The sequence below is a fragment of the Gobio gobio genome (assembly GCF_949357685.1).
Source record: "Gobio gobio genome assembly, chromosome: 15".
Classification (NCBI taxonomy): domain Eukaryota; kingdom Metazoa; phylum Chordata; class Actinopteri; order Cypriniformes; family Gobionidae; genus Gobio; species Gobio gobio.
This window is the reverse complement of record NC_137108.1, coordinates 37,729,648-37,753,874: the sequence shown is the minus strand read 5'-3', so window position 1 is coordinate 37,753,874 and position 24,227 is coordinate 37,729,648. Positions and strand designations below refer to the sequence as shown.

The following is a 24,227-nucleotide window of genomic DNA, read 5'->3' as shown; positions in this document are numbered from 1 at the left end:
ATTGATGGATAAACCAAGACCAGCTGTGCCCCCATAATCTACTGTACAAACGTCTGTTCATCTCCACCCAAGAATATCCAGGGGCTGGTAATAGTGGCCCATGTTGGGTCTCTTCCCACCATCACATCTGTTGGTCAATCCACTGATGTCCTACAAATCAATATAAAAACCAGCCAATAATACAAACTTAACCTTGAAACCAATATAGCTTTTAGCACTCAATGGCAAATGAGAAGGCTATTCTGAGAACTCACACTATTCTGAGAACTCTCTCCCTCTCTAAAGATAGATAGATAGATAGAGATAGAAACACGTATTGCCAAAAGATTTGGGACACCCCTCCAAATCATTGAATTCAGGTGTTCCAATCACTTCCATGGCCACAGGTAGAGAGCTTCATGGAATGGGTTGCCATGGACGAGCAGCTGCATCCAAGCGTTACATCACCAAGTGCAATGCAAAGCATCGGATGCAGTCGTGAAAGGAACTCTTAATGCTTCAGCATATCAAGACATTTTGGACAATTTCATGCTCACAACTTTGTGGGAAGTTTGGGGATGGCCCCTTCCTGTTCCAACATGACTGAGCACCAGTGCACAAAGCAAGGTCCATAAAGACATGGATGAGCGAGTTTGGTGTGGAGGAACTTGACTGGCCTCAACCCGATAGAACACCGTTGGGATGAATTAGAGCGGAGACTGAAAGCCAGCCAACATCAGTGCCTGACCTCATAAATGCACTTCTAGAAGTCAAAAAATCCCATAAACACAACCCTAAACCTTGTGGAAAGCCTTCCCAAAAGAGTTGAAGCGGTTATAGCCGTAAAGGGTGGGCCAACTCCATATTATTAAGAATGGGATATCATTAAATTTGATTAAATTTAAATGCATGTAAAGGCAGGCATCCCAAAACTATTGGCAATATATATATATATATATTGTAAATATATATAAACATTATACATAAAACTACAAATCACAACATAGAGGGCCAGAGCACTTAATAAAATGGTCTGAGTGTGTGTCAGAAGGGAAAAGACTTGAACTGATCAAGTATGATAAAATAAGATGCATCTTAGGAGTTAGGACAGAGATGATTAGCTGTACAATACGTCTAGCTCTTCACATGGACAATTTAACCAGATGAGAAAAGTGACCTCAAGCCTGGCTGTTTGCTGTTTCGGCAGCAGTTGAAAGCCTTCGAGAGGCAACTCTGTAAGCTGATTTCCGCTGCAGTTGCGCAAGAGCTCTATTTAAACTGGGACAGCGGCGCTGCTTAATTCTACTTCAGTGCTGGATTAGCGCGTGTCATTACAATGATGCCACTGTAAGATTACCTGGGTTTATAAAGACCAGCATTAACTAAAAAACGGGTGTTTATACTGTACATGCAAGGATTAGAAAACTATTACACATAAAATGGGTACATGCAGAAATATAGTTTATACTGTTGTGTTAAAAAGCATTACAAGAAAGAAAGAGATTGCACCATTTTATTGTTTTCAGCCCATTCCTAGATGGATTTGCTGAAAGCCTCTTGTTTTGGCCAAGCACAAGGGTTGTGTGGTGAATACTGATCTTAAGGAACAAACTCTTACAGCAATGCTTACAAAAAGGACATTCATTTAATGGCGAATGACAGCATTGAGAATTCAGCACATACTATAGTGAATAGTTTTTACACTTACAAGTCTCACCAACAAATAAATAACTATGAACATCCTGTCTTGTTTGACACAAGCTGCCTCAGCTTCCTTCCGTTGTGATACAGCTTTTAAATGCTCTTATTTCTCACTTAATGTGTGGAATTTTTATTAGGTGACTAACATAAATGGGTCAGGCTCTGTTTAATAGATAAACAGCCGGTCACTCTGTGCCTTGCGCCTGACAAACAGCAGCTCTGACCAACTGATATTGACCCCTTAAATGCCCTAAACTGTAATCTGTGATATGTTAACCATGTTCTCAGCTTGATTTAAATTTTGGATCATAATATCTCAGTCATATTTAAGGCTGTATAACATGTTAGTGTTTGCATTCGCAATTATATATAGAACGTTAATCCAGTTATTACCTTTTCAGGTAACCTAATTATCTCTCCTGGCTTAACGACAAAAACATTTAGCATTGGATTCTTTACTGTTGAAGAAATTAAGAAAATACTATAAGAACATAAGGGGCATTTCAGACCCAAGTTTATCAAAGCAGCATGCATTACTATTTTTAAACTCTTAAGAAGGACTATGATGGTTTTAAGACGACAGGTGGGACATGTTTGTATTGCTGCTGAGTTACATCACTTTAGGGGAGCCTTATCCCAACACTTCATGGGCTGCTAGCTGTTGAAACTGCAAAATGTTCTTTTTAGGTGAAAGAATTCATCATTTAACCTACCATATATTTTACATCAAATGGGATTAAAGAAATTAGAAATATGAATATATATAATCAATACATGTATTTATACGTATATAATAAATTGATACCTATGCAGTAAAGTTGCTTCAGTCATATTAAATCATGACTTATACAAGCATTAAACCAGTTAAATTAGATTTTATCAAATTTTTTATGTTACCTGGCATTTTATCAGTGTATTTATGGACTACTACATAAAACTGCTAAATAAAAATAAATAAATATTAAAATCAGCTCTGAAAACACTGAATGAAGAAACACATTTATGACTTATAAAACCAGTTAATTTAGATAACACAATATTTAGAAACACTCTGAATGTGAATAAAACGCTTCAAAATATACCATATGTCACGCTTTGAGTTTTTGTTTCATATGTGTAGTTATGTTCTAGTGTTTTGCCGTTTATGTGTCACAATTGACTGGTTGTTCTGTCCTTGTTTTTTTTATGAGTATTTCTGATAGTTTGAGTTTGTTATTAATAAAGACTGCTGCACTTAGATCCAGTTTTATCTCTGCTGCAACCAGGCTCGTGACAGAATGAAGGACTCCCGCTCCAAAGATTACAGCATTGCCCATTCCAATGGTCACAATGCTTCCAGTGAGTGATCTTCCTGAATCCGCTCCAGTGAGTAATGTTCCCGAGTCTGTTCCAGTGAGAAAAGTTTCCACTCCAAGGATTACAGCATTGCCATTTCCAATGGTCACAATGCTTCCTTCCTGAGTCTGTTTCAGTGAATAATTTTCCAGAGTGGCTCGTTTCCACTGAACGGGTTCAGTACAGTTCGGTACGGTAAGCAATTTTTGCCGTTTCCATTGTCAGAGGTTGTGAATGATACCCTAATTCCGATCCGTACCGTACCACTTTTGGCACCCTTCTGTTGGGGTACCTAAAACAGTAGTCCGATACAAAAGGGTGGAGCTAGACTCACTGCAGAACATTGATTGGTTGACAGAAAATTGTTGCATTGTTTGCGCATGTTTTTTGGCTGTGTTTTTCCATGCACCCTGCAGCCTTGGCTCAAACAGAACGTGTCTTCTTCTTGTGACAACAGCCACATGCCGAGAAGCAAGAACAAGATATGCTCTATGTCCTTCATTGTTGTTAAAGGATTAGTTCACTTTTAAATAAACTTTTGCTGATAATTTACTCACCCCCATGTCATCCAAGATGTCCATGTCTTTCTTTCTGCAGTCTAAAAGAAAGTAAGGTTTTTGGTGAAAACATTCCAGGATTTTTCTCCATATAATGGACTTCAATGGGCCCCAAACGGTTCAAGGTCCAAATGACAGTTTCAGTACAGCTTCAAAGGGCTTTAAACGATACCAGACGATGAATAAGGGTCTTATCTAGCGAAACAATCAGTTTCTGCGAGAAACCGAGCAGTATTTATGCTATTATTTTACCTCTTATCAGATGAACATGATCATCTCTGAGCTCAGCCATAACTTCCGCTAAGTGAGGTCAAAATGCGAGCGTCATAGATATATCGATCGTAGATGCCTCATTCTACTGATCCGTGCAAGCGCTAATGAGGAATCTACGTATACATCTATGACCACGCTAGTATTTTGACCTCACTTAGCAGAACTTATGGCGGAGCTCAGAAATGATCACGTTCGTTTGATAAGAGGTAAAATAATAGCATAAATACTGCCCGGTTTCTCGCAGAAACTGATCGTTTCGCTATAGATAAGACCCTTATTCATCGTCTGGTATCGTTTAAAGCCATTTGAAGCTGTACTGAAACTGTCGTTTGGACCTTGAACCGTTTGGAGGCCACTGAAGTCCATTATATGGAAAAAAACCTGGAATGTTTTCATCAAAAACCTTTGTTTCTTTTCGATTTTAGAAAGAAAGACATGGACATCTTGGATGACATGGGGGTGAGTAAATTATCAGCAAAAGTTTATTTAAAAGTGAACTTAACTGTATCGCTTTCTTCTTCTTTGTGCGAGAAGGACGTCGATCATTTCACCACGCCTATCAAGTAAGGGTGCTGTTGCCGGTGGAAAAGCAAGGCGGATCAGGGTTTACCGTCCTGAAACTGAGAGATGCCCGCTCTCCCAGACACGACCACGAAGGCCGAATTTCCGGTGCCTCCTTGGTTCCCTTTAAGCTGCCTGCTCTCCCATACACGGCCAAGGAGGCCGTCCCTGAGCTGTCTGCATCTCCCTGGCCTCCTGAACTGACAGCGCTGCCCTGGCCCCCTGAACTGCCGGCACCGCCCTGGAGGCGCCCTGTTCTGCCAAAGTCACCCCTTGTCTACTCCAGGATGCCAACCCTCCCACCCCTTGAATGTATTACGGAACGAGGACACGCCTTCCGGGAGGGGGAGGGTACTGCCACGTTTTGAGTTTGTTTTGATTCATGTGTGTATTTATGTTCTAGTGTTTTGCCATCTATGTGTCGCTCTTGACCGATTGTTCTGTCCTTGTTTTTGTATTCCTGAGAATTTTGAGTATTTCTGTTAGTTGGAGTTTGTCATTAATAAAGACTGCTGCATTTAGATCCAGTTTCATCTCTGCGCCAACCAGGCTCGTGACACCATAATTGCTCAGATGGAATTTTTTCACTTAATTGACAAGACAGATATGGTTAGTCGTTTTTCGCCTTAATCACAGTGTCATACATTTTTTATGCGAATTCATCAAATCCAGGAGGCAAATATTGCTCCATAATAAAAAGGTTAATTTTTGACACTGGTGATGAACTTAGTAGGCCTATAATTATTTCTTAATTACACATCATTGATATTTTGTAAATAATATGCTATATGCACAATATTTTAGCTAGCCCACAATATAGGTAAACACTGTGTTACACAATGTAAAATTATAGCAAAATATTGCACATTCCTTTTAGTACAGTGAGTCCCCCTCTGTCTTTGCAGTGACATCACTGTGGTGTCCATAGGTGGAGCTGTCGAGGACAAAGAGAGGGACCACACAGCCTTAAGTTCTCCAGCTCGCACAACTCCACGAAAGACACACATGACGGTAGGAGATCAACCCATACGAAACGATCATGATGTTGATGCCACCATCACAGACTTATATGCTGCTCTAGAAAGCACATTTCTCAGATTTGTCTGCGTGACCACAGAGAAAAATCTATTGGATGATATTCTGCGCGGATCTGGAGGACACCGAATGGGGAGTAAATAGAAAAGAGGCGTAAGAAACAAACGGGGGAGCGACTCATTCAGCACCGTGCTTTTCTTTGAGTGTAACGTTTCGAGTCCACACCGGGATTTTGTTTCGTTGTAGATAACACATTGTGCACGGAAGGATCTGTATATAGCGGAGGGAGAGTCGGAAAGCTCCGTTTTATTGAGCCATGAAGAAGAACAGTTCAACAAAGCGGGTAAGATATCGAGTCCACTCTATTGTCAGTGAGGAGCGCCGTGAGCCTTTGTGCACTAGTGTGAAACACTGCAGCACGAACACTTCAGTTTACTAATACACAATGTTTAAAAACATTTTCCAACGTAGCACATGCATTATAATTATTTTATTCTAGCTGTACATGTTAAAGTCGATATGATATTCTTCTGCACGCCCTTTTTGGAAGTAGTTGGCCAGGCTTAGCCTAGTGAAGGGAGTAAAGTTTTTTTTTTATTCTTCATTCAGAATAAATTATGTTAGGCTATATATGTAATATGTTATACATATATTATTATATGTATGCATTTTTCAAACAAATATAAATTATTAATAAATCATCCATTCTAAAAACCATAAAGAAAATTCCCAAGGGAACCCATGGCTTGAAAATGCTAATTCTCTTATGGGTTTTAGACCTACAAACTGAACACTTAACATGCACTATTAATGAGTTGATTAAATTACTGTCTAAAATGACTGAAAAGCATAATAAATGGCGCTTCCTATACCCAGAGTAGAATAGCAGGCAAAGATTGGGCATGTTTAATCTGAAGTAGAATATGCAGATTACATGCACCTGAGGAACATATTTGTCAGATTATGGATGTTTAGTTTGTTTTTGCATTCTTTGAGTTTAACATCAGAAAAAAGTGTTTTATTTCCATTATTTTGCATGTACACAGCCTTTTAACCTAATCAGTTCAGACAGCAAGATCCCAACTGTGTGTATGTGCTTGTGCTGTGTGAGAAAACTGAGTAAGGGCCAGGAATGTGATATGATCTACATGACAAAAGACAATGTCTTTAAGAAAGTCTCCCCCTTGCTAGAGATTACGATTGTCTCAAAAACTTGTGAACTGCCTTCCTAGACAGCATAATGTGCACAATAGACTTATGAAGGCCCCAAAAAATGCTTTGAAACAGACACCATAACTCACAGGGAACCTTAAGTCTCACTGGCATGCGTCTGTTCTCTCTCTGTAAACGCAGGGCCCTCAGGAAGCCAATCAACAGCCAGTGCAGCCTGACAAAACTGGCTGGATTCGCAAATTCTGTGGCAAAGGAATTTTCAGGGAAATTTGGAAAAACAGATTTGTTATACTGAAAGGAGACCAACTCTACATTTCTGAAAAAGAGGTACGTTTCGGACACAACTTTTTTTCCTGTTCATTCTTTTCTCCACATCATCATGATTTGACTGATGAGATGCTACTTGTGTAACATGCTTACAATGATTATTCAGTACTGCTTTCAGTATAGTGTGTGTGAGAAAGTGTGTAAAATGTGTTCCAGTTGCTTGGAGGCATGGACGAGTTACATGACATGCCCTCATCCTCGAAAACCATGAACAAAACTACACAACGTAAAAGAAAATATGATCCAGACTACAATATAAGGGTATACACTTCCAATGCAGATAAACATGGCTTGTACTGACCACAATGTATTAAAATTCAGGAGACAAGAAGAAACCCATCACTCAATGGTTTACTGATGATTACCGATGAAAGTAGGCAGATTACATAACTTTGAGCTCGTGCGTATAATGGGTCTGTGATCATTCATTTTTAAAACTAGAGAGTCAGGCTATTCGAATACATGCATTTAATATTAACAAATAATTGGATCACACAAATATCTAGTGTGATCCAATTCAAACCACATGAGGTTTATCTACTATCTTTTGCATAACATATGCAGAGGTAAAAAAAAATCATATTGATTGCCCTGATTATAATGATGAATGTTCTGGTGATGAACAATCTGTTGTGACATACAGGAAGTTAATTGCCACTAGTTCTTGTAATGAAATCACATGAGTTCCTCACAGGAGCAGCACAGAAATAAAGGGATAGTTCAGCCAAAAATAAAAGTTCTGTCATCATATGCTCATGTTATGTCTTTCGAAATCCGTATGGCTTTCTTTCAAAATCCGTATGGCTTGCTTTCTTCATTGGAAATGAGAAGTTTAGCACAATGAAAGTAGATGGGAAGCTTCAAAAAGGACAAACAAGCACCATAAAGATCATAAAATAAGTCCATACAACTCATTATACTTCTTCACTGTATGAAAAACAGCAGTTTGAACTTTCTACGCTATAAAAACTCCCTTTGTGAGAAAAAGTCTTCGCATGAGGGTGAGTAAATAACAGAATTGTGATTTTTGGGTGAACTATCTCCCTAATCCCCATCCCCATCTTCCAGTGCTTAACACCTTCATCCAATTGCAGACATTGTTCTGGAATTAAAGCCAGATGTGACGAAAGGCCGAACATGACGATGTAAACATTTAAACACTCAATTAGCAGACTGTCATTTCCAATGCAACACATACTGTTAGCATGTGCCTGACATTGTGCCTTCCATACAGTGGTTCCCCTCACTTCTGGATGAACAGTTTCCTCTGAGAGGTTTAACAAGTTCAGTAAGCATGAAGGAATAGGAAAATAAAGGGCCTTTATTCAGGAGCGAGGCTGATTTACTGCAGTGTGGGAGGACGAAGGGAAGGAAAGCAGGAATGAGGTTGAGTCATGGTCACGCAGAAAACTGTTTGCTGTGCTCAGCATCAGATCAAACAATGCCGAGGCAGCATATGGGCTCTGGCTCACAGCTCAGAGGGAGGATTGACCCTTTTAGTGCTTAACAGACTGAGGTTTCATCATGCTGTCGTCTAGATGTTTCTCTCCAGCTGTCTAGACAGACAACAGATTTTAATGATCTGATGCTGTTGTTTTGGTATCATGTTTCCAAATAGATAAATGCCAAAATGATCAGGCAATCTGAAAATCCCAACATGAGGAGTTAAATACGTTTCTAAAACATACTATATATAATATTATCTTTATGCTGTCTCCTAGGTGTTAAAGAAAGGAGAATATTTGAAAAAAAATTGTACTGAGTAGCTTTAATAATAGTTCTGTGATGACAACTCTCGGAGTGTTTGGCGTGGTAATGGATATGTCAATGTTGATATGTTTGGTGTTGGTGGAATAGATCGGCTATGCTGCGGCTGCAGACCAAGTGCATGATTTGCTACTGCCAATACATACACAATATTCACGCCACGCTGCTGCTGCTGCTGTAGCAAATCTATACAGGTGTAGCTGGGGAAGGTGGAGGGTTTCTGAAAGCGTGCTACAACTGCTGCAGCAAATGCTGACAAAGTATTTGAAGGTTGAGCAGCGAGCTCATTGGCAGGAACCAATCAGCTGTGCCCTATAGAGAATGACATGATTGCAAGAGTTAAGGATATATCAGTGTGCGCCATTTAGAGTTTCATGACTGCACCTGCATTTTTTTTCAATGAACAGGAATTAAGACTTCAGAAGTACCATAAAGCTAACAAAAAAAGGATTAATTGTAGACCACTCTCAAAAATGTATCATGGAAACTATAGCTTTTGCCAAAAACCAGTTAGCTTCAACAAGGCTGTAGTAACTTAATACAACTTTCCTTAGCAAAAAGTCAATAATCAATTATTTTATCCCTTAAAACTCCTATTTGATCACCAAAATGATACATTTAAACGTTTTTTCCTGTGAAAAAAAAGGTTGATGTAACTCTACACCCTTGTTCATTTATTACCTTCTATGAATATGCAAATTAGCCCCGTCTCCACTCACACCAGCTCAGAGATTGACTTGGCTAACTTTTACTCAAGTTACTGTAGTAAATGCCGCGCGCGCTTGTCGGCAGCGTTTTTTTCCGAGACGTTTTTCGGTGCGTCATGAGTGTTCACACCCACGCTATTTTCACTGGGGATGTGGCGAGTGAACGTGCACGTAGGGCTGCGGCACTTTACGCTTCTGACACTCGGTTTTCACGCCGAAGAAGAAGAGAGACAGTATGTACGTGCTTGCCAAAACCATTCACACACTTTTTGCTAACTGGTAATCTTCTTCTTTGCCTACTTACTTCTTCGTCGTATCAACATGTGCAGGGCTAGACCGTTTTGTGCTTGAGCGCCACCAAGTCGTGTTTTACTGTAACTTCAGTAGCTCCAGGCACGAGAACAAAAGCGCCAATCTCATTGGTCGGCCAGTTTTTAACGTGCCGCGTCAAAACAAAAAAATTTAACCCAAGGCGTTTTTTTCAAACGACGCTTTTACGCCTGCCGTTTTGCGCGTCGGTCAGAACACTCACATTGGCCCCCTTTGTTTAGTCATGAGGCGTTAAACGTCGGCGATAAACGTGCACGAAAATCGTCCCGGTGTGAACAGGCCCTTAGAAACCATTGACCGTCAGTGGAGAAAGACTTATAGTTAATCTTAAAGCTGCTGTCCGTAACTTTTTTTGTGTTCAAGATTTCCAAAAATTATATAATGAGAATGTACAACATGAATCCATTTTCCAAACCGTGTTTTTGTCTTACCCTGAATCATTATGGTACACTTATATTGAGTGTTTATATTGGGACTATTTCAGACCGGTCTGGTAGGAACCGCTGCGGAGGAGCACAGTCCCTGAATGACTCGCCATAGACATAAACAGAGAGAAGTAGCTCCGGCTGCAATGTTCTTCCACAAGACGAATGCAGTTCTGTTTATTAACCGCAAGAGCGCAAAAAGTTACAGACTGCAGCTTTAACATCATAATATACATCATATACATATATAACCCGCTATTGCTAAAAGTACCCGGTTTTTCATATCAGCAGAAAAATATACCGGGATAACATGGCTTCTCTTGAGACTCCATTGCTAAGCATTATAGTGATGATGATCTGCTAAAGCCCCCTCGTGATGTGATTGTTTACTAGGTTTGTGACGTCAGAAACCCCAACTATTGGTTCACTGCAGTTTCATCAGAAAATACTCAATGGTGTTGACAAATTCACATCAATGTGAATTTGCACATGGTTTGTCTTAAAGCATATTAAAAACTCCACTTACACATAAACAACATTAAAAACTTGATTTTCACCACAGGGTGTTTTTAAACTGACAGAGTTTCTGAAAGTGCCCATTTTAATATAGTAGTAACAGTAACTTTAGAAACTATGGTTACCATCTCTTAAAAAGTTTTGGGGATTTTATGATGAAATGTCAGTGATACATGCCTACGCAAAACTAGCTGCCATGCAACTATGGAGCTGTATTTTTTTAACTGCATTGATGTGTGGTTGCTTGGAGATTACTTAAAGTCACAATGAAACAGAAGTAGCGGCAAATCTTTTCTTCCATATTGTGACATCAAATATGAGTCCTTCTTCAATCAGTTTACGAGTTTACACTTACAAAATAAGTCAGATAGAATAAATGGAATGCGTATTTGGCGTGCTGTCTGAGGAGAGAGCTCTGAGCTCGGTATTTGGCCCGAACCCAGAGTACTCTCCCCGTAGTCCTGGCTGTGGTGTGGAACAAGCCAAGAGTGGGGAGTCAGGGTGGTGGAGGGATGCTGAAAACTGTTGAGGAATGTCGGTGGGTAGACTGTGTGTGTGTGTGTGTGTGTAATATATGTATATATATATAGGCTTCCTCTCATGCTGATATGATAGACGTGGTAATTGCTGATGACGAGTTGTTTTGGATAAATCATTTGAACTTGCTCCTCCCGAACTTGATTATTTTGGATGGAGTTATTGATTGGATGGAGGCAGATTCATATCCCATTCTATTCCGATGGGACTAGTTTTCTACATGACGTTTTTGAGTTCCAATTCTTATCACTCAACATCAGTGGTTTCATGTACCGTTTCGGACAGGACTAATATCTCCGTGGTGGAAGTGTGTGTTTTCTGCTGTGCTTGCGTACATCACATATGACGTATATGCCTTTTAATGGACCCACTTTATATTAGGTGGCCTTAACTACTATGTACTAACATTTTAATTAATAATTTGATACAATGCACTTATTGTGTACATACATGTTTTTACATTGTACTTACATTTTTAAAAATACCTGCATGTAATTACGTCTGTAATGAATTTCTGTAGTTACATTTGTAATTACACAGTTGACACTTCCCTAACACCTAACCCTACCCTTAAACTTACCCTTACCACCACACCTGTCCCTAACCTTACCCGTATCCCACCTCTAAATTGCAATACAATTTGAACACAGTAAGTACATTGTACTTATTTTTTGATGTAAGTACATAGTAGTTAAGGCCACCTAATATAAAGTGGGGCCCTTTTAACTTATTATTTACTGATATAATTTTTATTTAGGCTATTATAATAACCCTTTTAAATAAACTTAAGTAAATAACCTAATAACCTAACCCTAAGTGAGCAAAGAAATCTAGACTAGAAGTATCTTACTCTTACCTGATATTAAAGTGGGCAGTCTTTGCAGTTTCTGTGATTTGGCTCCATTTATTACTTTTATAGTTTATAGTCAAGTAAAATTTTTTTGTCGGATGCCATCCATATTGCAATTAAATGAAAGCTGGTAGCTTGAACACATGGTGAAAAGTTAGGATAATACAATATAGGCAGTCACAGACATTCACACTCGGATGGGATTAGATTTCTCAGAGGACCGCTGAGTTTGCCGAAAACCAGTAGATAATTTGCCCTGGCCATTTTCTAGAGGTTGTGTAAGAAAAATAGACTTGGCAGATTCAGAAGAGAATAAAATGGCAAAGTAGGTCTGTGAAACATGCATTTCTCTAACATCCTCTTGGAAAACTAGTCCCGTCCTTAAGAATGCAGTCGATAGAAAGAAAACGGCGAAGTTTAATCAGCATAAATTATTAGAGAAGTCCAGAATACGTCGCCAAATAGAAATCTGACATTTCACTGAAAGATTGAGTTATTACGTTTTAATGACTCGTTAACAATAGGATCAATAACATGCATTTAGAAAATACTGTAGATAGGACATTTTTTATTTCATACTGACTTTAACTCTTACCTCACCACTGTTGAGTAATCTCGTTTTTTACGTTATTACTGTTATAAGGTGGGGGGGGGGGGGGGGGGGGGGGGCTATTACGCATCTCCTGAACGAGTACAGTATCTACATATTAAAACAAAGGAAAAGAAGCAGAAACGAGCAATCTCATATGTAAGCAGATGCATATGAAAAATAATGCAATCATCAACAATAAACAGTATATACACAAAGCAGCCTATTGTTACAGAGTGAAATGTTGAACCAGGAAGTGGTTAGGACTGTGCAAGCTTAGGGGGTGTTGATGGACTCGATCTACCCCATCTGTATTTTGCTCATTGTACTGAATCTGATTCAGATGTAGCCTTTGACAAAAAACGGGATTTCCTCAGCTTTTTGCTCTAAATGTAGCTTTTTTTTATGACTTAACTTACCCACATTGATAAAAAAGGGAATGCATGAAGAAAGAATAAAATTGTTTTTTTGTGTTAAAAAGCAGAGGTTCTGTTCTTTCTTTTGATACATTGCATGTTCAGATATTCATACAACTAAATATTCTGGGGGCCGTAAGATTTTTGTGAAAATTATGAAAAACGCTGGCGGAGAACTTTTTAAAAATAAAACGCTGGTGGGGACAGAGTTCATGTCCAATGGCTTGTTGAAATCCCTAAACCAAAGTATGAGCACTTGTAATAGCAAGTACCACTAATAACCCACTGGCCATTCATTGTATGCGATTCTGCTTAAATCACATTGACATATTTCAGTCAGATGATGGTAGACTGAAGGGTGGCAGTAAGCTGAGAATGTGTCCTGCAAAACTCTCCCAGAACAGATGTCATGCGAGTGTTGTTTGGGGTCAGATTCCTGGGCATCGATGTGGCAGATGTAGGGAGGGAGCACAGATATTAGGAGAGCTTTGTCTTGCTCACCCTGGACTTCACATTCACACACTCAACCTGGTACATTTCTCTCTCACGGTTGCTTAAGACAGCCAATCAACAAACTCAGATTTTGCAGTTTCAATAAAGCTTAATTTCTTGTCTTTGTAAAAATGTTTCTTCCGCTTACCCTAAATGGCATCTATCAGAGCTTCCACATGAAAGATGATGATGATAAGAGCTGCCTGTGTCTTCTGTTTGCACAATCAGGCCCAAATAAGGAAGTTGTGGTCTTTGTCTTATATTGCTCTTCTGCTTTTTGGAGTCATATGTATAGATGGTAGACATGGGTGTAGTGGTCACAACCTGTTCTAGACTTGACACTTCCTCTTTTACAAAGTCCTTTTCTCCTTTGGTTTGCTTTTCTTTAAATGACTGCACTGAAAACATTGTCCTCCCATTTAATGATTCACAGTTAGCATCCACCCTAAAAAGAAACAGATCAGATCATGTTATATTGCATAAACAGTCCTAAGTTAATTGCTTGAATTAGTCCATGCATCCCATTTATCTAACTTCAGTTTACTAGTCATATTTGTACATATGCATTGCATTTCCTAATAAAGAGATGTGCAGATGTCAGATGGGCTGCATTATTTTTGCGGTGTGAATTGGTGCAAATAGAAAACGTCATGAAATGATGAGATCTTGCAGTGCAATAGTAGAAGTAATATGTCCACAGGCACGTCATTCATGTAAATACTCAAGGAAATATGTGAAGTTTTACTTTTACAATTGCGATCATCGTTCTCTAGGGTAATGGGGTGCAGTCGTTCAGCTACATTAACACAAGTGGAGTCGCAAATGAAATCGACGGATGAATCATTTCACACGTCAGGGCTTGGCAAGGCTCTGACTCACTTACTGGAAAGTGAGATTGGCGGAGGTTGTCATGCCCTGTATAGTCATCAAACCATTTCTTCTCCGGCTGGTTTCTTTAGGTGGTTTCTTTAAGGGATCTTGGTCACACTGTGTCAGTCTGTCAGATGATTATCACTGCAATCCAAGAATTTGAAAGGGCAGCAGGGAGAAATTCCTGTTGCAGGCCTAGAACAGTTTGTTAAATAGCATGAGGTAGTAGTAAAGGGTTAGTTTACCCAAAAATGAAAATTCGGTCATTAATTACTCACCCTCATGTAGTTCCAAACGTGCAAGACCTTCGTTCATCTTCAGAACACAAATGAAGATATTTTTGATGAAATCCAAGAGCTCTCTGACCCCTCCATAGACAGAAATTACCACTTTCAAGGCCCAGAAAGGTAGTCAAGACATCGTTAAAATAGTCCATGTGACTCTAGTGGTTCAACCTTAATATTATGAAGTGACGAGAATACTTTTTGTGCGCAAAAAACAAACAAAAATAATGACTTTATTCAACAATTTCTTCTCGTCTGTGTCATTCTCCTACACTGTTGACATAGTAAATACAGTGCAGCGCTTCCGGGTTCTACGTCAGAACGGCGACTTACCATTGGCCGATGCGGTTCACGCGAGCACGACACATGCATGTGATGCTAACGTAGGAGCTAGCCAATGGTGAGCCGGCGTTCTGCATCTTAATTTGTGTTCCGAAGTCGAACAAAGGTCTTACAGGTTTGGAACGACATGAGGGTGAGTAAATAAATGACAGAATTTTCATTTCTGGGTGAACTAACCCTTTAAAACTAAATGTTTAGGGAAAAATAAACATAATTGTTCAAAGTTATCCACCTTTTTCCTGAACACTGAAGTCTCACCCAAGTCATAGCAAAATGGTGTTCACTGGAACATTTTTGGTTTCCCAAAGAACCTTTCAGTGAACAATTCTTAAAAGAATCCTGTTTTTCTTAGAAAAGAAGAACTTTTTAATAATCTAAAGAACCTTTTGTGAATTGGAAAAGTTCCATGGATGTAAAAGTTTCTTCATGGAACCATCTATGCCAGTAAAGAACCTTTATTTATAAATGTAAACAATATTGGCAATTTTGTGTTTCGAGTCACCCCTTGAAAACAACTGTGCTAGAAGTCAGATGAAACATCTTCAATCTATATTTAGTTTGTTTGTACTTGCTGATGTCATCATGTCAAGTAGCTTCCCCTTCTCTCACCTGACCGAGCCAACATGCCGCATTTAACCCTGTGAGATCTCTCCTGCAGCTTTCATATCTTGAAGCAGCATTGGCTGTATCATTCACGTAGTTCCACTTAAACACTTTGCAATGAATTTTTCATGTGTGGGCCGATGGGACACATTGCCAGGGAGTATTCATTTCAAATTCCTCTTTAGGGTATTTGGCTTCTCTGATACAGCCTCTCATCTGCAATGTTTTGTGACCCTAATGGACGTTTATGAAAGGTTAGACCGGTTAATGGAGAAAGTAAATAGCTAAATTCAATGCAGACGGTTCTTTGAATGACAGTGAAACTTGAAACGATGACTGTTTGTCTCTGAATTGTCCACCTGGCCTCAAATCGAAACGAAAGGACACCTGAACAGTTAATGCTCTATAATACAGGTTATTTGTTGAATAACATGACTATGAATACACTCTGGAAACGATGCTGGTGAGCAAATGCTTCACATACAAAAAAAACAACAAACTTTAAAGGATTTTTTCCAGGTTCAATACAAGTTAAGCTCATTTGTTGACAAACAGAACATAATTTTGACTCATCTCTCAAAAAAAAAAAAAAGAAGACTTTTTAAGATAAATTAATACTTTTAATCAGAAAGGATGCATCAAATTGATCAAAAGTGAGAGCAAAGACGTTTACATTGTTAAAACATTCTCTTTATTCTACTCTAACTTTCTATTAATCAAAGAATCCTGACAAAATGGATTTCCAAAAAAATATTAAGCAGGACAATTGATGAAAATAAGAAATGTTTCTTGTGCACCAAATCAGCATATTCGAATGATTTCTGAAGGATCATGTGACACTGAAGACACTTTGGGGCTCTGACCCCAAACTTTTGAATGATAGAGAATATATATATATATATATATATATTTTTATTATAATAATGAACTAAAATATGTAAGTCTATGAAGAAATTTATTTCACTTCTTTAGTATATATATTTTTTATTTATTTTACATGTAATGTTGTTCATCATTCTTTTTATCTCTGATTTAATCTATTTCCTTCCTACATTGATTTTATTGAATATCTGGTTTCACTCTGAAACAGTTGTAACGATTGTTTTGTGGCAATATTTTAGAAAACATGCCCAATCATGCATCACCGTAAACATGAATGCATCAAAAGGATTTTCTGTGCTATTCAACAACACGCCACCGATGCCGTTTGTAGAGCTTACGTTTTTGAGCCCGGAACATTTCTCTATCATCACACACAACAAAAATATTGTTTACGGCTCCGGACAGCTTTAGTTACACAACAGAAAGCTTGATTACAGAGTACATTTAAGACAGCCTGGCAAGACTGTGTGAAATTATTCTCACAGTAGTACTTCTTTTGTTCCCTTCGTTCTCTGTTGAGTAAGTCAAACTATTTTCTCCAACTGCCTTGCTATTCACACTGCGTGCCTCCTCTTAAAAAGGATGCATCTTTTTAAGCAGCTTAATGTACACCGTATTAAATATAGATGCAGTTAAAAAGGGGCACTAATAAAAAAATTGGCTTGTTGCTGGAGCATCTGCCAGTTCCATTTTAAAGTGGTGCTTTCGAATGCTATGAAGTCCAAATAGAGCATAAAGACATGGTGTTACATTCATATACAAATCACTCAATTAGACTCAGGAGAGTTGTGCCTACTCAGTTTAAAGGAGCAAAGAGCAAAACAACAAAAGTAGTAGTCTATGGTAGTTCACATTCATTCAATGAATTTGACCACTGAAGTTTTTTGTTTCCAGTATGATCTCGGATTACAGACTCTGTGCCAGATGTGTTGTCAGATATATCGGGGTCATTTTACAGGCAATCCCGGTGAAATAAATGGTCCTTTTTACTCCAAATACATATTATCCACCTTTCTTCTATGCTCACTATATAGCCACTACAGCAAACTTCAGTCTAATCTTGAATCTAGTTGCATTTAGGAGTTTTTAATGTCCAGTATTGAGTGCAAATGTACTGTGCCCCGACTGTCCTCTCCTGGAAAAAAGGATGGGATCAGATTGCTAGTTAATTGCCGCCTTTGTACTGCTGGAACAGTAGATGCACTATTTGTACAGCCATTCCCTGTCGTGACACCCCATAGTGCACTGGGTGTGATGCCAATACTCTTAAGTACTGCACTGTAGAGCGGCTCTGTAGTACAGCACACAACCAGATGTGGCCTTGCATGGACAGAGCTTTTTTTGTCTTTAGAAGAGCACTAATGGAAATTGATTGTGACTTAATGAGATCGTTTGGCAGGTGATACCAAATCAGACCATGGTGTTCACTGTGAATCTGGGTTAAAAAGTTCTCTTCATCCATGCCCAATGATGTTTTCGAGCTACGTTTTGACGTCTGTCCCAGTTAAAAGTCAGATTGGTCATCCAGATGTCCTTAACTTTTGTGGCTTCATCAACTAGACTAAAACACTGAGCTCAAACATTGTATACTTTTAAAATGCTGTTCCATTTTTAAAGTAACTCAAACTGTAAATACTGTAGTAGAGGGATATACAATATAATCAGTATTTTGAGAAAATGATGCACCAAAATGGCAATGGCAATTGCCGAAACCAAAAGTAAAAATGCTCATTTTAAATTTGCATTTGTAAGCAAATTATATTCATATTTTGACGATTTATGAAACCTGTGGCAGAGTCTACAAAAACCACTCCACTACACGTACAGAGACAGTGTCACATCTATACAACTATACAAACAACATTTGTCAATTTATGATCCATTCATAATTATGAATTATTGACTGATCTGTGTCACTTAAAAATAAAATGAAATGTATAATAATAATAATGCTATTATTATTATTATTATTATTATTAGTGCTGTCAAACCGATTAATCGTTATTAATCGCATCTAACATAAACGTTTGTTTACACACACACACACACACACACACACACACACACACACACACACACACACACACACACACACACACACACACACACACACACACACACACACACACACACACACACACACACACACACACACACACACACACACACACACACACACACACACACATACATATAAATATGTATGTCTGTGTGTGTATGTAAACAGCCTTTTTGTAAGATGCGATCGCGATTAATCGATTTGACAGCACTTATTATTATTATTATTTAAAAACGACTAAATAAAAAAATATATATATTTAAATATAATAATAATAATAATACAAATTTAAAATAGTATTAATTAATAATAATGTTTTTAGTCATTACATGAAACATTTTAAAACTACTAAAATGGCTATTATAAAGATGGTTCTTCTGTGGAGAAAAAGCAAAACAAAACACCCTTTTAATTTATTTCAGAACAAATACATAAATATTGAGATATTTCTATCGTATATACATTTAAAGCACAATATTAAAACCGAATCTGTATTTTTTCCCCACAGGTCAAAGATGAGAAGAAAATCCAGGAGGTGGTGGATCTCACCGACTACGAAAGGTCTGAAGAACTTCGCAAGGCCAAAAGCAGGAGCAAAAAGAACCACAGCAAGTTCACGCTTCTGCGTTCACGGCAGCCAGGCAACACGGTCAGTCACTACAGGAAGTGGTTTTCACAGTAGAGGCTAATAGGTTTATGCCCCAGTCAGCACAGAAGCACTGCTGGGCTAGTTTATTAGTCAGTTTGCAGTCAAGCTGTGAGACAGCAATCACCTGTTGCAACTCAAAGATATGTGTCTCCACATACATTCACACATATTGGATCATACGGAGAATAAGCAGACTTAAAAAGGCACTCTTAACTGGTTATTCAGCCATACAGATAGTATTCAAACTGCTTCTGTAATCTGTTATATGAATAGGACAATTCAAGAGTCACACCTGTTTGTAAAAGCGGTTGTCAACACCAAACACTGACTTTTGTTAACATGTCTAAGACACGTTGACATTAGTCTAAGGAAATATTAGACAAGAAATCATACTTCAGCATAGTTGGCATGTTAGTCTCTAAGCACAAACTTTGACCGACCTCTGTGGTCATCCTATCCTGTGTAATTGGCTTTCAGTAAGAACAGCTCAGCTTATTGCTTTCACTAGCAAACCACAGGCCACCACAAATATCCTTTAGACCAACACAAATAGTACATCTTACCAATTAGGTTACAGCTCCAAGTTTCTAAAAGGTGAAGTGTATCTGTCCATCCATCCATCCATCCATCTATCTATCTGTAGTGCTATCTATCCATCCATTCATCCATCGCTAAATTAAATTTGAACTACAATTCACCATGCCACCTCAATTTAAAGTCCATTCAAATTGAGGAATTGAATTGGAATTAAAATAGCATTCTCAATTCAGTTCAGAATAAAACATTTCTGATCTCCTGGCTCAATGGCGCGAGTATCGGGGTGATTTGTCCAGACAATGGCAATGTAACCCGGTTGTATAATTGTAAGTAATTTTAATAAAATCATTTTTGTAAATCTGTTTGATGAAAAAAAATGAAACACTAAATTTTAATTTATAAAATTCTAAAATGCATTTGATCATTTATAGAAGTCTGTTTTAGTTATTGTTAGAGCTGCACAATTCATCTTTAAAAGATCGAGATCTCGATTCAAACACCCACGCTATCTTATTTGACAAGTATGATCAGAGCGAACATTCAGATCCGAGTTGGCGCTGACCCAGAGAGACCAGTTGTCATGTATAGGTATGAAACCGCTTCACAAAAAGTATTTTCAACCGCAGAGTATCATCATTTCTGTTTTACAATAATTCAAATTATCACAGTAGTACTTGGATAAAAGTTTATAGTTCGGATATGAACACTGATGTCTACTGTTAGCGATTACAATAGAGTAAATCACCATTTGAAAGTAACTTGACGCTTTAAACAAGATTGGTTATAACAAGTGACTGTTAAAAAAGACGTAGTTGTCATTGAATCATTCATTCAAGATATTTGTTTAAAAAACTGATTCATCCAGTAGTGAAACAAGTGAAGTCTTTATGAGTGTCATTGAATCATTGATTCAAACTGATTAAAAAATATATATATATAATAATTATTATTTGAATTCAGTTAAATAGTTTAAGCAGACTGCAGCAATTAACATTTTAGAACTTAAATTAGGTTTTTTTAGTTGCTGTTCAGAATTGTGAAGAAAAATTTGTGATTCTCAATTCATCCAGAATCGCGCAGCTCTATCTATTGTTGATTTAAAGCTTTTTCTGGCTGTCTAGACTCTGCAGCACATTTTCGGGATTTCTAACAGCTAGAAGAAACATAAGGGGTTACGTCTGACCAATCCTTTAAAATCCAGCACTGAGGCTAGGGGTTAATCCCTAGGAAATAAACATGGAGGGTTTTAGGAAATCCAGCAGCACCCATCCTCCCAAACACTCCTTCATACATAGAAACACACCACTACATGGTTAATAAGTCCCTCTGCCCCACACACAACAGCTGTTCCACATGCTGCTCAACAGGGGAGACACCCTAATGCATGATCTCATGAAAATCGTCATCTTTCTGCTTTTTTCTCTCGCCTGCCTTTTTTTGCACCCTTAAAAACTGGCTTCCACAAGTAAGATTAAACACCTAATTTTAATTATTACCAAAGAATCCAACAGTCTTTCAGGAACAGTATTCTTTGTGAACTTTTGTAGCATTATATTTTCCCCCAAGATCCACCTATGAAGCTAGTCATAGTTCCAATTATTTAAAATTACATTTTTGCAGTGCACCCTCCCTGGCACCAAGCTGAATTAACCTGTTTTTGCTGCTGTAAGCGTTCTCCTAGCAACCATCCAAAACACACTAAAACATTCTGAACACCTTCAAAAAAAAAAAAAAAAAAGCAACCAACCATCAGCATAGTGACGGCAAGTTTTGCACTAAAAAAGTACCTCCAATATAAACAAATCTTGTATTTTAGGTGTTTTTGCAACTTAAATATTTTGTTTTTAAAAGAAGTCTCGGTAACACTTTAGACATTCTGTTGACTAAAAGTAGCGTTTCACCTCAACTCACTCTCATTAGAGTATTAGTAGAGTATTATTAGACTGTCTTCTTAATATCTCCTAACACTTAACGGATTAGTTCACTTCAGAATTAAAATGTCCTGATTATTTACAAGGGCCGGTCCAAATACCATTTTTTGAGCTTCGAAGCTTCAGTAGTAGGGGCTCTTAGGAAGGAGGGGGCTGAACATACTTCTCTCTAATAAAGGCAGGAATCTCGAGAAGCGGTGCGTCTCACGCGGACAGGGCTTCTATGCTCTGAGAACGGACACTGCACTAGTGATACAAAACACAGGTCTGTTACGTCCCTGTAACAAGCTCCTATACTTCGCAGTAGATTAATTTATATTGATAATAATGGGCAGGCTAATAGGCTTGCTGCAATAGTTGTTGTTACCGGTGTTCAGGCATAACACTGGTTACATCACTTGCCCACCGCGGCTCCGCCCCATTGTCGTTTTGATATTTTATAGGTGTAAAACTCATTTAGTTCAGTTAGAGAACAGACACTACAATTAAAAACTGAACGACGTGCAGCGTGAGTCGAATGAGAGTCACATCACAAATCAGCTGCTGGAGTCAGATTTCATTCATCACGAGATGGAGGAGCTGAATGACAAGATGATCGCGGAAGATTTGGGTTCAAAGCGAAATGTAAAAGCACCTATTTAAGTGAGTTTGTCATTGTGCTGTTTTGTTGTTGTGTTTCTCATCGAGAATAATAGGCTAATGAACCCACCATTCAAGCAACCCGCGCCCGAATTGGTGCTAATTCTAAACCGAAAGTAAAATGCGCACGGCCGCACTGTCATTCGTACACAGCCGCACAGTGTACACGTAATGTGACAGCGAGGGAAAATTCTCTCACCGTCACATGCACATCCCTAACGGGTAAAAAGGCTAATACATTTTGATTATATTATTCTATATTCCACAATGTCAAGCGAACGCAGCTTAACCAAAAATGCAAGCTCAGGCACGCCCTTCTTCCAGACAGAGCCTTGCAGGGAACACTTAGGCTAAGAAGAAGCGAATATATGTATTAAGTATAACGAGGTTGGATCCCTATTCAACTGTCCATCCTATTAAAAACGGCTAGGCTATAAGATAATTGTAAAAAAAAAAAAAGGATTGTATTTCGACAGATTTTATAGTGTAAACATATTAAAGCACGATTGAGAACCGCTTTGAGGGGGATGCCAGGTGTGCAAAAAACAAAAACAAAACAAACAACAACGAATATTCGAATCCCAAATTTGAAAATCGAATACTAACCTACTGAATGAATATTCAAATATTCTAGTCCAGCCCTATTATTTACTCACCCCCAATGGCATCCAAGATGATTATGTCTTTCTGTCTTCAGTCAAAAAGAAATGAAGGTTTTTGAGGAAAACATTCCAGGATTTTTCTCCTTATATTGGACTTCAATGGGAACCAACGGGTTGAAGGTTCAAATGGTAGTTTCAATGCAGCTTCAAAGGGCTCTACACGATCCCAGCCAAGGAATAAGGGTCTTATCTAGCAAACAGTCTTTTTGTTTCAAATGTAACAATTTTTTTTTTTAAATGTATATAATTTTTAACCACCAATGCTCATCTTGATTACGTAATGTGTGGCGCATCGCAGAGCTAGTGGAAGACTAGCATAAGTGGTTAAAAAAGTATATACATTGTTATAATTTTTTTTTTTAAATGGCCGATCGTTTCGCTAGATAAGACCATTATTCCTCGTGTAGAGCCCTTTGAAGCTGCATTGAAACTACCATTTGAACCTTCAACCCATTGGTTCCCATTGGAGTCCACTATATGGAGAAAAATCCTGGAATGTTTTCCTCAAAAACCTTAATTTCTTTTCGACTAAAGAAAGAAAGACAAACATCTTGGATGACATGGGGTGAGTACATTTTCAGGACATTTTAATTCTGAAGTGAACTAATCCTTTAATGTGATGCTCCGCCAACATCTACTGACTATAAGGAATTTTGCAAGTACATGTCAACTTGTTCTACTAACCAAAACCCCTTATTCTACTAACCCTAACAGTCTACTAGTACTGAACTAATACTCTAATGAGAGTTAGTCGACATGTTGGTCAGGGTCGCCAACTCTCACGCATTTGGCGTGATACTCGCGCTTTCAGGCTCTGTCTCACGCTCTCCAACTTAATTTCATGCCAAATTGCCAAACCTGCTTTTGATATTAAACAAAGTCTAAGCTTTTACATTTTTGTAAGTTTTAAATCGAAATTGAAACAATAAATAGCGTTTTGGCGCTAATATGGCATAACAGTTAAAGCCAGAGTGTTGAAAACATGACATGCTTTCTCATCTCCCGGTTGCGCGCACGGTCACATGCTTCACGGAGCTCTCAATACTTCTAGCGCTGTGTCAATTCATTTGAATGGCTTGATACACAACAGCTCCACTTTACAGGTGTTTGCAGCAAGTTTTGGTAAACAGTACAGCATAGTGTGCATTGATTATTACGTCAACCATACAGGATCGTTTTATAATGGAGTGATGGAGATG

The 24,227-nt window shown here is 38.3% G+C and overlaps 1 protein-coding gene across 2 annotated transcripts in view; it reads left to right on the top strand.

Annotated features, from left to right (window-relative positions):
• Window positions 1–5,336: 5,336 nt before the first annotated feature.
• Window positions 5,337–24,227, top strand: part of plekho1b (pleckstrin homology domain containing, family O member 1b) — a 29,579-nt gene continuing 10,688 nt past the window's right edge. The window contains exons 1-4 of one of the 2 annotated variants that reach the window (XM_079836542.1): window positions 5,369–5,784; window positions 6,795–6,941; window positions 7,098–7,202; window positions 19,119–19,259. In XM_079836542.1, coding sequence (XP_079692668.1) covers window positions 5,758–5,784; window positions 6,795–6,941; window positions 7,098–7,202; window positions 19,119–19,259 — 420 coding nt within the window. In that variant the 5' untranslated portion in view covers window positions 5,369–5,757. Of the gene's footprint in view, window positions 5,785–6,794; window positions 6,942–7,097; window positions 7,203–19,118; window positions 19,260–24,227 lie in introns of both variants that reach the window. The other variant, XM_079836543.1, reaches the window with a different exon arrangement.